The sequence below is a fragment of the Lissotriton helveticus genome, chromosome 2_1 (genome assembly GCF_964261635.1).
Source record: "Lissotriton helveticus chromosome 2_1, aLisHel1.1, whole genome shotgun sequence".
NCBI lineage: Eukaryota > Metazoa > Chordata > Amphibia > Caudata > Salamandridae > Lissotriton > Lissotriton helveticus.
Window position 1 is genome coordinate 1,996,731,762 of NC_136059.1, and position 17,826 is coordinate 1,996,749,587.

Below are 17,826 nucleotides of genomic sequence, written 5' to 3' on the forward strand. Positions count from 1 at the left end.
AAAAACGTATAAGGTCCCAACGTCGAGACCTATTGGCTATGCCAATGCTTGTTTTTAGAGGCCTGGTATGCAGTTTTAAATGTAGGCTGGTAAGATAGGTGCCAACCCGAGGGGCAAGGTCTAGAGAGAAATAAGATAGGAAGAGAGGCGAGTTATAATGAGATAGCAGAAATAGAAAGGTGAAGCACAGAATGACAGGTCAGGTAACCAAAGTAGCGAGGCAGAGAAGCAGGTAGAGCCGGTGGGATGAAAAATAGAAGGATATGAGAAGTAGAGAGAATAGAGGTGCAGATGAGGTAGAGAGATGAGGCTAATACAGAGGAAGGGTGAGGGAGAAGTAGAGAATGGTGAAATAGGGAGAGAGAGAGAGACAGAGGTAAGACAGATGTATTAAACAAGCGAGACATTGGAAGCAGAGAGAGTGAACGGAAACAGTGAAGGAGATAGAAAGAGAGATGGAAGCAAAGGGAGTGATAGATGGAGTGTAAGAGGTAGAGAGAGCATTGTAGAGAGAAAGAAATAAAATAATTGGAAAGGTGAGGGAAAGAGGACATCAATAAAAAGAGAGATCTAGAAGGCCAATAGGTGAGGTAAATTGAGAGGCTAGATAGTGTATGAGAGGTGGGGAAGAGAGAGATGAGGCAATGAGTTGTGAGGCAGAGAGAGAAATGAAAGATAGAATGGTGAGGTAGAAAGAGGCATGCAAGAGGTAGAGAAAGGTAAGGTATAGATGGCAAAATGATAGAACGGGTAAGATAAAGAGAGATGAAACTAAGAGGGAGGTGAAGTAAATGGAAGAGAAATGAAGGGGAATGAGATGCAAACAGAGCAGCAAGATGCAGAAAGAAGAGAAAGTAGAGAGAGAGAAACAGAGAGAGGCACTTGAGGAGAAGAGAGGGGTAGAGAGCTGACCGAGAGCTAGAGATTCAGAGGTAGGATCGGAGAGAGTTGGCAAGTTAAGGTCATGAGAGGAAAGTGCTGTGGGCCACTGAGGTTTATTGAAAGAAAGGTGTGACGTACAGAGATAGAAGACAAGGACTGCAGACAGTGTTCACACTGAACTAGAGGTTGGTGTTCACCTACATATATTTATTTTTTAAAAAGCATTAAGAGTGCACTTTTACGGATTTCAGAGTGTGCACCATCTTGCATTGAAGATGATAAAAGAAGCCATTTTGGCACAATAAACACATCCAGCATGCAACATTTAGAATAATGGAGCAGATTAAGAAATGTGCTTAGGCAGAGGGTGAAAAGTACACTACTAACAGAGTTGCTACCGCACTGTAGGTCACAACAGACACTATCTTCAGTCTAGAACAATATACCTACAAATGACTGAATTTTAGGTGCGTTAGTGTAATTAGGTCAGTGGAAGATTAACAAGACTACAATACCCATAATGCATTAGGCTATCACACAAAAGTCTGGGAGTGGAAATAGTGTCTCTGGAGGGAGGTGGTCACTGTACATTACACTCACTTTTACCAGCTGCTCTTAGCAAGTGGGCATTAAAGTGTGCGGCTAAATCAGGGTGCGGGCTGGGCTCTGGGTACTTGAGAGAGTTTCAGGGGTGAGGACAGGCTTTCCTGTGGCTGATATGACTGGTTCCATCCTCCACTTACTCTTTAGTGGATGATCCAATGCCCGATTAGCCTCACTCAATTATCGCATCCCGCCACTCAACCAGGATGCCCACCGATTTAGAGCAAACCGCTGTGCTCAATAATTAAGGTATACTGTGCACAACTTGCCATTTAAATCAGCACCATACTGTACCTTCTTAGCCTCATCACTGCGGCGCGAATTCCGCCGCAGTGCTGAACATTCCGATCGCGGGCGTGGTCATGACGGCTCCCGGCCGTCATCAGCACACGCCCACCGTGTCTCATGACGGCCGGGAGCCGTCATGAGCATGGAAGAGGTTAATAATTTACAATGCATTGTCAAACAGAAAATGTAGAAAGAACTAAACTACAGCCAATAAACGCAGCTGCCAAAGAATTAAGTGCTTATATTTAATTTACAAACTGTGCCCTGATGCAAAACTTATCTGGGAGAAGACAGAATGTTAAGTATACCCTAAAATAGGTGCCTGGAGAATTATCAAAATGCAAACACTTGTATTGCAAAACACATGCCCACTAAGAGGTTCGAACTCACAACCTTCAGATTATTAGACCGAAGCTCTGCCTTTTAGGCTAAGAAGGTTCAATAAAGAATTGAAACACCAGATTTTCAATTGGAGTGCCATGTATTCAAGTTTCCTTCTTCAGTGAGAATACAGCACACAAAAACTTAACTTGATGTGCTGCAACAGTTGTGTGAACAAAAAAAAACGTTTGCACCGATTCCTGTACTGATGCGTACGCTGAGTTTGCCTTCTCTGACGAAAATCGCACAGCAAAGCTTCTAGACAACTTTCCAAGGATGTTGCGTATTTCTGTGTGTGGGAGGGGGGGGCATTTTCCCTCTCAATGACACAGAAATCACTTACAGGAAAAGACCATATTTGCTCTGGCAGAAGTTGTCCTTGCTAAAGTAGATGTCGGCACACTTAGAACATATCAGATATTTTCTTAGAAAAATAATAAAGTCAACGTCACAGCCTGACAGTTTGGGAGCTAACGTTTTTTAAAAAGGGGTGAACGTTGATGGGGTTGAGCTCGCTCTGTGGAAGAAGTGAGGAGAAGGAGATAAGTCAGCTGGAGAGAACGAGAGATAAAACGGTTTGTCTGATGTATTTACGGTGAATAGCTTGGTTCCGGTACCTCTGTTGATGGAGATATTTGTAGAGAAGTACAAACTAACGTAAGTGACATAGATGCCAGATTAAATGTTCCACGTCTCAAATTCCTTCTGCGCTCTCTAATTGAAGGGCTGTGAAGCAACAAAAACAAGCGTGCGCGCCTAGTGCTGCAGCTGGAGAGAAAGGCAGAGGGGTTCACCTGCGAGTGGTGCGCGCGTGCTGGAGAAAGCGTCTGCTCTTTTTCAAAGCACATATTCGTGCTTGTGGCGTGCCGCTGCGCAGTCCCTCTATCTGTATGCCGCCACAAGCACGAGTATGTGCTTGGAAAAAGAGCTGCACGACGGCTAAAGGTCTCCTATGCAGTGCATGCGCACTGCGTAGGCGAGAACTAAAAACATCCCCTAATGGGTGATGTTCAGTACACAGTACAAAACCAGTTCCCTATACAAATCTTTTATAGTGACAAATACAACACCAACACGACTGGGCCTCTCGCTCAATTGTAGAATACATCAATTCCGTCTCCCTCAATGGTCTGAATGCTTAAGCTATTGTCACCTCTCTCTCCCCTCGTGCTGCAGCAACACTGCCCCCAACCCCACACCACTGGCAACAGAGCAAATTAAACTTGTCACACATGTCAAGAGTTTCAGCTTAGGGGCTGACGCTATGTTCTCTTTTAACTGCACAAATTCTCATTCACAAGCCTCATAGCACTCAAACTTGGCATTCTTTGTCATACGTTTCCTCATATTCACTGTCCTGTCCACAAAATTTTGAATGAACCTTCAATAATATTCGGCTAACCCCAAGAATTAAAGTAATTGTTCCTTTTCCTTAGGAGCCAGGGCATCTTGTATGGCTTTTACTAACTTCAGCTTAGATAACACCCTATGCTCATCCAGCCAATGTCCCAGATACTCTACTCCAGCCTTCTCAATCTTACATTTGTCCAACTTGATTGTTAACTCACTATCACTCAATTTTGACAACATACCATGCAAGCTTTTGTCATGCATTTCTTTGTCTTCGCCGAATATCAGAATGTCTTCCCGGAAATACGTTCTATTTGGCATTTCCTGGAACAGGTGGTGCATTGCCCTTGGACAACTGGATACGCCAATCTAAAAGGCAAGCACACAAACCTGTATGCCCCCTCTGGTGTGATAAATGAGGTTAGATGTCTCGCCTCAGGATGCAGTAGGATCTGGTGGTACGCAGATGATAAGTCTAAGGTAGAAAGCGCCTTAGCTCCCTTGACCCACATCAACATATCACCAATGTTGGGCAAAGGATGCCTGTCCACCCATATCTCCGCATTGAGATCCTGTAGATCCAGACACATTCTCAGATCCCCATTAGCCTTCTTTGCCAGCACAACTGGAGCCAGCCACTCTGACGTCTCTTTTTCCCCGATAACATTCTCCTCACACAACCTGCGCAACTCCTTCCTCAAAGGCTCTCTCATGACAAATGGCACAGAACGTGCCTGGTGCACTTTGGATGTAGCATTGTCCATCAATCTTATTCTATTCATGAACCCTTTTAACAATCCCAATCTGTCACTGAAAACTTTGGGATTTTTTTCCTTCTAACTGTTCTGCGATACACCATTGATACAGGGACTCAAACTGGATTTTGCCCCAATTACTTGATCTGGATGATTAGTATCCAGTATTATCTGTAACTCCATCTTTGTCGTGGTAAACTCAAGAAACAAGATCCATCCTTTGCGATTTACACCTTCGATATGGACGAGACACCCTGGACCTCCAATGTACCATTGAAGTACCCCACCAGATCAATTGGCTTATTTACATATGCCATCAACGTGACATCTGGTGGTTTCACATCCTTTCCAGGAAATGTGTTCATGTGTTGCTCTCCAATCAGTGTGTAGCTCACTACTGAATCCACCATCCTTTGCACCTTCACGGTATTCACCTTCAAGATGCAAAATGGGCTATCTGACTGACCAACTGCTCCCACTTCACTCACTTGCAACAGGAATTTTTCCGGCATTGCATTCTCATCATCTCCACTCACGGATGCAATAATGTTTTTGGGTATGTGGTAAAAACTTCCAACTTTTCCCTTGCACACCCTGGCAAAATGTCTGCATGGCCTGCATTTCCGGCATCTCTGTCCCACCGCAGAACAATCAGGACTAGTTGCAACATGTCCCTTCCAACCACACTTGTAGCACACTGAATCCTTGTTAAAAGCTTCAGCAGACTTTCCCGGTGTATCTGGTTTCTTTATATCCAAGTCTCTTTGAAACTCACAAGAAGCACTCATACTCGCCACCTTATTCACATCACCTGATGCCATTTCTTTCAGCCCTTCTTGCGTGTTCTAATCCCTCTTTGCAATTTCTGTTGCTTTGCCTAGTGTCAGACTCTCAGTATTTAGCAATTACTCTTACATTGTCTTGTCTCCAATTTTCTGAACCAACTGATCCCTCAACATTTCATCCAAGAAATTCCTGTAGTCACATGTCGAAGCTAGTTGGTGAAAGTTGGCTATGGAGTTATCAAACGTCTTGCCAGATCGCTGACCTCCCTAGAACTTGTATCGCTCCACCCCCACATTTCTCTTATTCCCATAATTGATGCCCAGTCTCCGCATAACACTTTCGCAAATCATCTAACTCATCATCCTCCTCTTTGTCCAACTCAGGAAGATGTTTTAATACTCGACATCCTTCTGCCCCAAACAAGCATAGCCATTTTACACGCTGCAGTAAATATGCCCCCGTCTTCTGCCATTACATACGCTTTAAAGCCCTTTTTCCAGTTCTTCCACAGGATAGTGGATTATCCAGGTGCATTTAAAAATGCTGAGGGAATTATTAATCCTTCTATTGCCATGACTTTGTACTGCCTTAGATGTTTTACTATTTTTTCTTGTAGAAATTGTTCTGAAGGCTCAATATTTGCCCTAAATTTGTGAAGACCAAGGCTAGTTCCCTTTGCTGTGGGCAGTCGCTGAGGAATCTAATAAGGTAATAGTGCAAAACCTGCTTGTCAACACTTTAACACCCTGGAAGGATGCGACTTTGCAAGAAGAAAAGGAAGCTGTTACCGCACTCCACCACAAACCTGTTCTTAAGGAGCCCAGCTAGAATGTTATACCACACAACCCCTCCAACAATTCACAACACAAGATTTCACAACGGGTCAGACACAGTCCCAGATTAGTACAGCTGAAGCTTTACCTTCTCAGGTTTTGTGCCCAGAGCCTTCTAGGCGTTGGAGAGGGTTGAGAGGGGCAAGGAGAGCGTCGCAGGCAGTAGTCGCGGTGGTGCGAAGAGCAGGCCAGGCATTGCGGTCGAGCGGGCTGGAGCTTCGCATTGCCAGTCCTCCAGTGGGCTGTTGATGCTGCTATGCAAAGAGATGGGTTGGCGGCGGCTCGCGCTGAATTTCGGTGCGGGCGGTGCAGTCTTGGTGGACCCATTTGTGGTTGCGAAGAGCCCAAAAGCTTGACTTTAAGAGCTTGTGAGCCACACCAAGGGTCCAGAACTTGAGTGGAACTCGCTGCAGCTGGGTCTTAGAACCGATTATGGAGCCTTTTCTGTCCATGACGCTGAGATCTGGATGCCAGCACACTAGCCGTTTGAGGCAAGATGAAGTTGCAGGTCCAGTTGTTCTTCACCAGGCAAGAGAGCAGCAGGACAGCACAGCAGGGTAGTAGTTCCTTTAGAGCAGCAGTCCAATAAAGTGGCAATCCTTGTATCAGCACATCAGTCTTTCTTCCTGACAGAGTTTCCACAAGTCCAGAAGTGCACTGAAGAGTTGGTGTCTGAGGTCCTTCTTTTATACACAGTTGTGCCTTTGAAGTGGGGAGAAGCTTCTAGAGGCGTACATTTGAAGTATGCAGCCCTTTATGTAGAGGCAGGACACAGCCTATTCAAGTGTAAGTGGGGCTGTGCCCAGCTCCTCCCTTCCATCCTGCAGTGATGACCCCGGCTGTCTAGGAGGCATACACACAGCCCAACTGTATCCCACACCAAATTATGTGACCCAGTGACCGGCTGCAGGCACCATATGGCTCGGGCAAGAAAATGCCAACTTTCTAAAGATGTCCGGTTTAACATGTGCTAGTTCGCATAGACAAGGGTGGTGTACTTTTCTGGGACTGCTCTTTTAGTTTGGTTCTCAAAAACCATGACTCGAGTGATATTAGTTCTGGAAGCTTGGGATTAAGTCTCCTTCAGCCCACCTTAAACTCGAGGCCACAAGATGGAGTGCATTCTTAGCTTTTGCGTAGCTTAAGAAGGCCGTAAGAATGCATTGCCTTTTAGAGTTAACTCATCCTACTTCAAAGCCTGGGTGTAGAAGGTCCCCACAATTCCCCACCATCCATCAACTGCAGTGCATCCTAAAAAGAGATGAGGGTTAACCATGAGACCATGTCTGTTTGTTGATAAGTCCACTACTCTAGCATAAGGTGCAAGGTCTTATCGATTTCAGTCCACAGGTCTGATACAGTAATGCACCACAGTGCTTGAGATCTAGAAAGACTGCATAAATCTCAGTGTAGGTCCTCCAGGGGGCAAATGCAGAGGACCTCTTTTGCCAAGATATATTTTTGTGGTAGCTAGATTAGGGTTAGGACATCTTATGTTGTTATGTTATGTTGATTTTATTTTCCGAGCAAATGCTCACTAAGGCTTCATGGTGCTAGAATGTACGATGAATTACACAAAACCTGATCTGATAGTGGTGGAAGCTACTTTAAACAAAAATAAATCCTGTTGTATTTCAAAAGGGAACTCTGAGAATGTAAAACAAAAGGGAGCGAGTTCTGTTCCCTAGCACCAGTATAGGAGAAGGCTTTGCCTCCAGAAGATGTCATATGGATCTTGTGTGTCACAAGGCAAAACTTGTCAGAAGACCAAAGCTTACGAACAAATGAATACATATAACATTTCTGAGCCAAGAAAAGAGAAGCAGAGCTATGGATGACCTTATGAAATATTGTGAGGGCCTTAATTAACATGGTTTGATCCTTCGGCAGCCAGCGCAAATTAAATAAGATGGAGATAATATGGGCTTTCTGGAATAATTGACTATGAGACACTCGCTGTATTTTGTGTTAATTGCAGACACTTGGTACAGCAGGGGTGGCTCCTCCGCTAAGGTGGAGGAGTGTTGCCCCATGGCTCTCAGAGCAGGAAAAATAAAATGATAATGTCGTTATTATTGTTTTATTTTTCGTTGGTATGGAGCTGTGTCGGGGCGGGGCAGGGCTGGTGGCACGGTGGGAGGTGTGGTTAGCACACTCCAAGTGCGCAAGACTGTTTGGCCGGCCATCTTGGGGCACAGGTCTGAGCGCCGAACCACAGAGACATTTCTTGAGGATTAAATTAAGACATTACAATGTTGCTCAGCCTTTGGCAGGTTAACTCAAAGCAGTGTCGTAATATAAGTTTAAGACAGCTGGGTGGAACTGAAGTGGTTTATTTTTCTGACTTCCCAAAAGACTATTTATCTTTTTTGGGGACTAGCTCACTCACATACAGTGTCTCATTCTGCTGTTTGTCTGGTGTACCACGTTCTCCCGCTTCATTCAACAATTTCTTATTTGAACCTTCTAACATGGGCGTCCGCAGGGGGGGGCAAGAGGGGGTGCTTGCCCCCCCCCCTGGATCCAGGCCCAATTCTAGAGGATGGGCCCACATGCCTGGGCCGATTTTCCTACCTGAAAGGCTGCTACAGCGCCGAGTGTGACTCTCAGCAGGTCACAGAGTGAGGCCGGTTCATTGCCTTGGGCAGAATGACAATGGGCCGGCAGAGGAGGCACAGCATGGAGCATCTCCGCCTATCCCAGGCCTCAGGAGATGAGCAGCGCAATTAGCAAGTCTTAGGCAGGGGACGGGAGCTTTAGTCTCTCACAGCAGGCCACAACGATCAGATAAAAAGCTACGGGGCGCGGGTGGGGGCGTTTGGGGAGCGGGGCTAGTGCAAACATTCTTAGTTTTAAAACTGTGAAGTGACAGACCGGATTGAAATTGAAACTTTCTTATGAAATTCCATCCGTTTGTGCAATGGGGAGAATGCTGTATACAGCTAACAGTGGAAAAAGTCCGGAAAAAACACTAAGGACTGAAATAACTGCATTTAAAGAACAAAATGACTAAAAATGGGGAAAAATGAAAATTCGATTTTGACAATGTAGTGAAAAATGTAACTAACCCTCCATGTTGAGGCCAAGGGAGACGTAAGAGCAGAGGAGAGATAAAGAGAGAGACAGAGCCAAAAGGAAAAGTAAGAGACGTAGTGGGGAGTAGAGACAAACGGAGAGGGGGAGGAAAGAGGGAGAAATGATTGACGAGAGAAGATAGGAAAAGAGGCGAGAGGGGGGAACATAATTATAGATAAACACAATGAGGGAGGGAGACGGAGGGAGACAGAGGGCGACAAACAGAGGGAGACAGACAGAGGGAAGGGGCAACAGAGGGAGGGAGATAGACAGAGTGGGAGACAGATAGAGGGTGATACAGGGTGGGAGACAGACAGAGACAGACAGACAGAGGGAGGGAGACAGAGAGAGAGGGAAAGAGAGGGAGACAGAGAGAGGGGGACAGAGAGAGGGAGACTAAGAGAGAGGGAGACTAAGAGAGAGGGAGACAGAAAGAGGGAGACAGAGGCAGAGGGAGACAGAGAGAGAGGGAGGCAGAGGGAGGGAGACAGGGAGGGAGCCAGGGAGGGAGACAGAGGGAGACAGAGAGAGAGGGAGACAGATAGGGTGGGAGAGAGAGGGAGGGATACAGAGGGAGGGAGACAGAGGAAGGGAGACCGAGGGAAGGAGACCGAGGGAGGGAGACCAAGGGAGGGAGACAGAGACAGACAGAGGGAGACAGAGAGAGAGGGAGACAGATAGGGCGGGAGACAGAGAGAGAGAGAGACACAGAGAGCGAAAGAGAGGGTGGGAGACAGAGCGAGGGAGACAGAGGGCAACAAACAGAGGTAGGGGGGTGACAGAGGGAGGGAGACAGACAGGGAGACAGAGGGAGACACACAGACAGACAGAGGGAGGGAGACAGAGAGGGAGGGAAAGACAGGGAGACAGAGAGAGAGAGGGAGGAAGATTGAGAGAGGGAGGGAGGAAGAGGAGACAGACAGAGAGGGAGACTTAGAGAGGGAGACAGAGGGAGACAGAGGGAGACAGAGAGAGGGGGAGACCGAGAGGGAGGGAGGCAGTCGGACGGAGGCAGAGGGAGGGAGGGAGACTGAGGGACAGAGACTGAGGGAGGGAGACAGAGGGAGGGAGACAGAGAGAGAGAGGGTGACAGACAGAGTGAGTGAGACAGAGGGAGACAGAGAGAGAGAGAGTGAGGGAGAGAGAGAGAGAGGGAGACAGAGAGGGGGGAGACAGACAGAGAGAGAGGGAGGGAGACAGAGACAGACAGAGACAGATGGAGGCAGAGACAGGGACAGGGGAAGACACGCAGAGACAGACAGAGAGACGGAGAGGGAGGGAAACAGGGACAAATAGAGACAGACAGATAGAGGCAGGTCAGGGACAGACAGATAGAGGCAGAGACTAAGGGCCATATGTATCAAGCTAATTCGCATTCACAAAAGCCGAAATTCTGCGAATTTCGGCCTTTGCGAATGCTAATGTGATAAATGGTATGTATCAAACATGTTTGATGCAAAATAAGGAATAGCAAAATTTGCTATTCCTTATTTTGTGATTGCACTTAAGGAATCACAAATTTTGCGATTCCTTAAATGCAATGTATCAAACAAGAAATATTTAAAAAAAATGCCATTAAGGATTCGCAAATTACCACCAACTTCTAGTTGGTGGTAAGTTGTGAATCCTTTTCAAAAAGCTTTTTTCCAAAAAACCAAAGAAGCCATATGACGCCCATACATGCCCTTAGGGCATGTATGTGCGCCATATGCCCCCAAATGACTTTTTCAGGGGTGCAGCAGGGTGTTCTGGAGACACCCCTGCACCCTTGAAACAATTCCTAATTTGCGATTAGCCTCCTGGCCCATAGAAATGAATGGGTAATTTGCGATTAGCAATTAGCTAATCGCAAATTAGGAATGGTAAGGAATCGCTATTAAAAAGCGATTTTGTACATACATACCGTTTTGCGAATTCCAAATAGCGATTCCTTAAAATTCGCTATTTTGAATTCGGAAAACGGAACTATGATTCATATGGCCCTAAGACAGACAGAGAGACAGAGGGAGAGAGAGCGGGAGGGAGACAGAGGGAGACAGAGAGAGGGAGAGAGAGAGATGGAGATAGAGGGAGGGAGGGAGACAGAGGGAGGGAGACAGACAGAGGGAAATAGACAGAGGGAGACAGGCAGAGGGTGTCAAAGGGTGACAGACAGAGGGCGACAGACAGGGTGACAGAGACAGGGTGACACAGGGAGGGAGACAGAGGGAGGGAGACAGAGGGAGGGAGACAGAGGGAGGGAGACAGAGGGAGGGAGACAGAGGGAGGGCGACAGTCAGAGGGCGACAGTCAGAGGGCGACAGACAGAGGGCGACAGACAGAGGGCGACAGACAGAGGGCGACAGACAGAGGGCGACAGCCAGAGGGCGACAGCCAGAGGGCGACAGACAGAGGGCGACAGACAGAGGGCGACAGACAGAGGGCGACAGACAGAGGGCGACACACAGAGGGCGACACACAGAGGGAGACACACAGAGGGAGACAATCAGAGGGAGTGGGGCAAAGAGAGGGAGACCGAGTGAGATAGAGAGGGAGACAGAGAGAAAGAGGGAGACAGAGAGAGGGAGGGAGACAGAGGGAGACAGACAAAGGGTGACAGTCAGAGGGCGACAGTCAGAGGGCGACAGTCAGAGGGCGACAGTCAGAGGGCTACAGACAGAGGGCGACACACAGGGCGACAGACAGAGGGGGACAAACAGAGGGAGACAATCAGAGGGAGGGAGACAAAGAGAGGGAGACAGAGTGAGACAGAGAGAGGGAGACAGAGAGAGGGAGACAGAGGGAGGGAGACAGAGGGAGGGAGGGAGACAGAGGGAGACAGACAGACAAAGGGCGACGGACAGAGGGCGACAGACAGAGGGAGACAGACAGAGGGAGGAGGGTGACAGAGGGAGGTAGACAGACAGAGGGAGAGAGACAGACAGAGGGAGGGAGAGAGAAAATTAGGGAGGGAGACAGAGGAAGGGAGACAGAGGGAGGGAGAGAGAGGGAGGGAGACAGGGGGAGGGAGACAGGGGGAGAGAGAGGGAGGGAGACAGGGAGAGAGAGGGAGGGAGACAGGGAGAGAGAGGGAGAGAGGGAGACAGGGAGAGAGAGGGAGGGAGACAGAGAGAGCGAGGGAGAGCGAGATAGACAGAGTGAGTGAGACAGAGGGAGACAGAGAGAGGGAGAGGGAGAGAGAGAGACAGAGAAGGAGACAGAGAGAGAGAGAGGGAGGCAGAGGGAGGGAGACAGACAGAGGGCAATAGACAAAGGGCGACAGACAGAGGGAAGCAGACAGAGGGAGACAGACAGAGGGAGGAGGGCGACAGAGGGAGGGAGGGGGACAGAGGGAGGGGGACAGAGGGAGGGAGACAGAGGGAGAGAGAGGGAGGGAGACAGGGAGAGAGAGGGAGGGAGACAGAGCGAGCGAGCGAGGGAGAGAGAGAGATAGACAGACAGAGTGAGTGAGACAGAGGGAGACAGGGAGAGGGAGGGAGGGAGGGAGGGAGGGAGGGAGGGAGAGAGGGAGAGAGAGAGAGAGAGAGAGAGAGAGAGAGAGAGAGAGAGAGAGAGAGAGAGAGAGAGAGAGAGAGAGAGAGAGAGAGAGAGAGAGAGAGAGAGAGAAAAAAAAAAAAAAAAAAAAAAAAAAGAAAGAAAGAAAGATGTGTGTATGCCGGGTCTGGTGGCAAGTGGACAAAGGCGTCCGCTGCAGGGACCTGTGTTCAACCTCATGGTCATAGTTTTTTTGTTGCTGTAGCCTCTGACCCCGCCCCCACCAGTGCGGCCCTCGGTCACAAACCACACTTTAAATTTGGCCCCGAGAGAAAGTTTGTGAGTACCCATGCTCTAAAACCACATCAACCTGATTTAGAATGTTTTTGTTTTTTTCCGGTCATTTTTAGATTTTCCCTCTGTTTTATTGTAGTTGCCAGGTCGTCTGATGTGGCGCCTCGCAAGATTTTTCTCTTCCCCCTATGGGTTTCTTTGTTTATTTAAGCTCTTTGTCTTATTAGATTTTTTTTTAAAGTATTTAATACTTGTGCTCAATCATGTCAGAGGATGGTGATGAAGTTAAAATGTTGCCCCCCCCCCCCGGAAACGAACCATGCCCATGCCTTCTAATGTGCGTTTTTTATTTCATTTAAGCCGCTGCAGTTTTGCTCGTGTTTACCGTTCGGGTTTTTGTGTACCTGTTTATTTTTATAAACTGAAAACAGATCCAAAATGGACACATTGGGTTTATATTTGTTTTCGCCACTATGTTAACGAAGGAAAACAGAATATGTTTTGATGCGATTTGACCGCCATCTAGCGTCATTAGGTGGGAGGACATGGTTTGCCGTCTGTAATAATTTTAATTAGTTGGAAAATCTTCGAAACAAAACAGGAAACCAAGTACACACATTTATTGAGCTGCTATTCTTTGGAAAGTCCGTTTCTGTTTAAATTAAACAGTCTGTTTTCTAACATAATTCAACGTCAGCAAAAAGTACCCTTTCATTTTTCGTGGCCACTGGTAATCCGCTAACCTCTCTCTGCCTGTGAAATGCATAAAATAACTTCCTTGAATCATGGATATTGCGTAACTACATTTTTTGTTTTATCTGCCTCTGCTTGGCATTATACGCTTAAAAACTGAGAGATGAAACACAACGCACAGTATATAGTCATCTTGGGCCAACACTTGTATGCCCTTTCTTTACTTAACTTAAACATAGGTTCTCTTTTTCATTGAGGGGAGATATTTATGTAGCGCAGAATGTGCCTCGAAGCACTTTTAAGCTAATACACGCTGCTCGCCATCACTTCTAAAACGGCAGGAGAGGAGTTCATTTATTTTGAAGATTCTATTGCGGCGCCCGAATCGCTTGAGCCGTGACAGAGACAAGAGCTGTTGTTTGTAAGAGGAACTTTTTCAGGTTCTCTTCAAACGTCAGTAGAAGGTGTTTTTAAGGGTCTGTGACACAATCGCAAAGTATTTCTATTCTGGCATCATTCTTAGGGGAGTGTTCAGGGTGGAACTTCAGTTTCGTTCATTAGGTTCACGGTGGCACATCCTCGATCGAATGTCAAGAATGACATGGCTGAAAGGTGATTTCCGGCCTCCTTGTGGGGTGCTCTCCCCTCGTAACAGTGTTGTGCAGGCTGTGAACATTAAGGTGCTGTCTAATAACTTGAAAGTGAGTCTTATTTCGGATAGGTTACCTGTACTGCCCTTGCTCCTGGAAGTGCATTTATGTTGCAAATAAAAGTCTTCCATCTGGTCTAGTCAGTTGACTGCATTTTAGTTGTTTTTGTTTGTTTAATGTATTTGTTTGCATATCGGGTTTAAAAACTGCAGGGCCATCGAAATCGTATGAAACACACACAACATTAATAAGCAGCACCATCCTAAAAAATAAAATCGTTCAAATACAGCATCAAGGATTCAATTACTGAATAAATTAAGCACTGCACATCGTGATAAAGCAGCGTTAACATGTGGAGTTAACGGAGCGGTCTGGTGCCCTGGGCACAGTTCCAGGGGAAACCTTCCGAGGCCCTGAGAGGTCGGTCTCATTAGTGCGGGCAGACTGAGTGCTGGAGTGGGACTATATAGCATGTTCAAGATTTTTATAAATATTGACTGCGACAGGCGCCACACAGCGTAGGCCTCGGGCTGCTGTTCTATGCGCAGCACCACACAGGAAGAAGGGGGGTAGCTCTCAAGTTTTGGGCTGGAAGAGCGCAGGTGTATCTGCCCCAGACCACCAGGCAACTTTAGAGTTTAAAATTTGGGACCCAAGAAACACGTACATGGTGCGCCCTGGTCATGCACACTCCATGCACAGCATACACCTCCCCACAAACTATAAGGGCATTGATAGAAACTTATACGAGAGACTGGTAAGCCCTCTCCCCTTGGGGGCAGGAGGGGTTAACAGGCAAAGATACCTGTGCACTTAAACTTAAACCCTCTAATTCGTTTACCGCCGTCCGTCAGTCACTTCATAGACTGTGTGAAATGTGTCCACTTTTGGCATTCTTTGTGGGCAACGTGGTGCAGCACATGTCAAAATTGGTAAGATGCGGAACGCACTACCCACTAGACTAAGAATAAACTAGAACCATCTGGAGTTTCGTAGAGTATTAAAAGCCTGGCCCTTACCTCGCTCTTAACTACTAGAGTGAAGTAGTCAAAGAGGAAAAATCTCCAGAGACCTGGAACACCCTCCCCACCTACCTCACGGGTATGTAGTGCGCTTTATATGTGTCATGATTGATTGAATGATTGATTGATTGATTGAGACAGAGCCTGGTATCAAAAGGTGTATTTTTAAAATGCATGGCAACATTGTCTGCATCAGATCCATCATCCTTAGGGAACATTTGTTGGCAAGAAATAGACAAGTCTGTCTATGCGGCTCAATGGAGATCTTTTATTTTAACCTCCCTAAGAGACATCGGCCTGCAAATTGCACTACAAGACCTGAAAATGCCTAATTATAAGTTAATTTTTTAAAAAGCTTATTAAAACTGAATCGTTTAAACTAGACAAAATTGATTTAGCAGAGAACAATTATGCATGGTATGTGATTAATTCATACCAATCACTACGTATTCAGCCGTATTTGAATGTTTTTTTCTCAGCAAAGTTCAAAAATATGTTTTTAAGATTGCGTATGGCATTAAACCCAACTAAGGAGGGCACACAATCATGGATTAAGCAGTGGCCGGACTGTAATTGTAGACTTTGTGGTTGGCCACAGGAAACTCTAGTCCATATAGTGTGTGTGTGCCCTAAGTTGCTCAAGCTTCGACGTATAGTTTTGAGACCTTATTTCTTGGAGAGCGGGGTTAGATCTGCTCGTCAGGCATTAATCATGTCTTTATCTGGGGAATCGATTCCGTTATTGTGTCACTTGGTAACATTTTTAAGGGCGGTTGAAAGAATGTTTGATACAATAAGGTAGATCTCCAGTACTATCTGGCATACGGGTATTATCACTTAATAATATTGTTATAAGGGATCCTAAAAACAGATGTGCCACTACTGTTGAAAATTGACGTTCGTTATATTTGACTTAATGTTATGGTTAGTGCAATAATTGCATATGAGCACTTTATGGTAAAATGATGTACTTAAATATGATTGTTAAGGCAATAAATGTACATTAGAGCGTTGAAATTTAACTTATGCATGAAATGTACCTGAGAACATTTTGGTCTCACAGATTTTTGGGATATTTACATGGAAAAGTATGCCATGCACTACGTTACTTTTAAAATATAAAATGTGCAATATTATTTTATAATTATTGATGCTATGTGAATGGATCTTATCCTTTTGAGAAGTTTTAAAATTGTATATATCGTATAGTTTTTATAATATCTACTGGGAATATGTCTTTGTAAAGGAATTTGTAATGATTAATCTAGTTATGATGATTGCAATGTGAAGTTGTTGTGATTGCAATGATTTTAAGTAATCAAGCAATAAAGATTTATTACACACCTTTATATTAGTACACAGACATGACTGGGCCTTTTCTCACACTTCTTCAGCTTCTCATACCAGTCTGTGGTGCCTCACCATGCTTGGAGCCATGCCTGGGTCTGGAGGGTGTGTCAGGTCCTTACTGGGACAGCCCCATGGCCCACCCAAGGCCCATTCACAAGCAGAAAACCATCATCTGTTCGCTTTGTGGATGAAAACCAAAATCACACGAGTCTGCAGGCTCCCAATCCAAACCTACCTGTCCAGCTTTCTTATGTAATGCCGCTGTCTTCGAGTACTTTAAGTGCCTGAGGACAGGGGTGAGGTCACAATGAATGGCTGCTATTATTGTGCATGCATCGCTTTAAGGGGAACCTGAGACACCCCTGCCGCATTGATACTGTAAGCTCCTGTCGCACAGTATTTAAGAGATGAAAACACATTTATGGCAGAAACAGTGTGAAGGATGTTGCCATTGCAAGAAAGGTAAGTGGAATGAGCATACAATCAAGATATCTTAGTAGTAGCTTTATATTTTCTTTTTCTGTGATGTTATTTCTAACTTATGGCCATGGCCACTGGAATTACGCAGCTGGGGAAAACCAAATTATGTGGCAATATTGAAAATATTATACACGTGTAAATGATTGAGGAGTAAGCCTTTCTATTTTTTTCTTTTACAGAGCCAGGCCAATTAGCAGGGCTCTGGACCTTGGAGCTGATATTGTAGTGACCGGGCGGTGTGTTGACAGCAGTGTTGTGTTGGGACCGCTTGTACACACGGTATGGCAAATGTTCTTTTATTGTAATTTGCAAGGTTTTCTCACAGAGTCTTTGGGACTTGTTTTTCGGGCTCTGCAATACGACACTAAATATGTTTGGAAAGCTTGAGCTTTGTAATTCAGTTCAGTCTTTAAATCGTATTACTTGTTGTATTGAGGCACTGTTTTGTGTTTCTGTCCGCACCTGTGAATATCAATGTTTGTGTTTTGTCTACATAGACAACAAATAAACATTGACTTTTGTTTACACAAAATGCCAATGACTGCTTCAAAAAAGTCAAGAACTCCGCTTTAAGTTTGTTGACAAGCTATCATTATTCATGTTAATACCTGGTCATCTATGGACCTTTTCAAAAATGTAACATCTTACTAAGTATTAGCGCTTCAGTGCAAATTAGCGCCACCTGAGTGCTTCATATCATTCTGTCCCTATTCAGTAGAGGTCTTCTCATTTGTTTCTCTCAAACTTGGTCTTTTACGAGAAGTTTTCCTACATGTGTTTCTTTCATTGGATGGGGTGAGGCCTCTTTATAGGCTACCTGGGAATCTATGTTTACTGAGTTGTATTGCATGTGAGGGTACAGTTTACAACTGCTGCCTTACAAACACCAATACAACTGCAGTGCAATTGG

The 17,826-nt window shown here is 45.7% G+C and overlaps 1 protein-coding gene across 1 annotated transcript in view; it reads left to right on the forward strand.

Annotated features, from left to right (window-relative positions):
* LOC144819000 (uncharacterized) overlaps positions 1–17,826 on the forward strand; it is a 752,739-nt gene that overhangs the window by 134,426 nt on the left and 600,487 nt on the right. Inside the window, exon 6 of the mRNA XM_078676962.1 lies at positions 17,096–17,195. Within this exon, the coding sequence (XP_078533088.1) occupies positions 17,096–17,195 (100 nt within the window). The remainder of the gene's footprint in view (positions 1–17,095; positions 17,196–17,826) is intronic.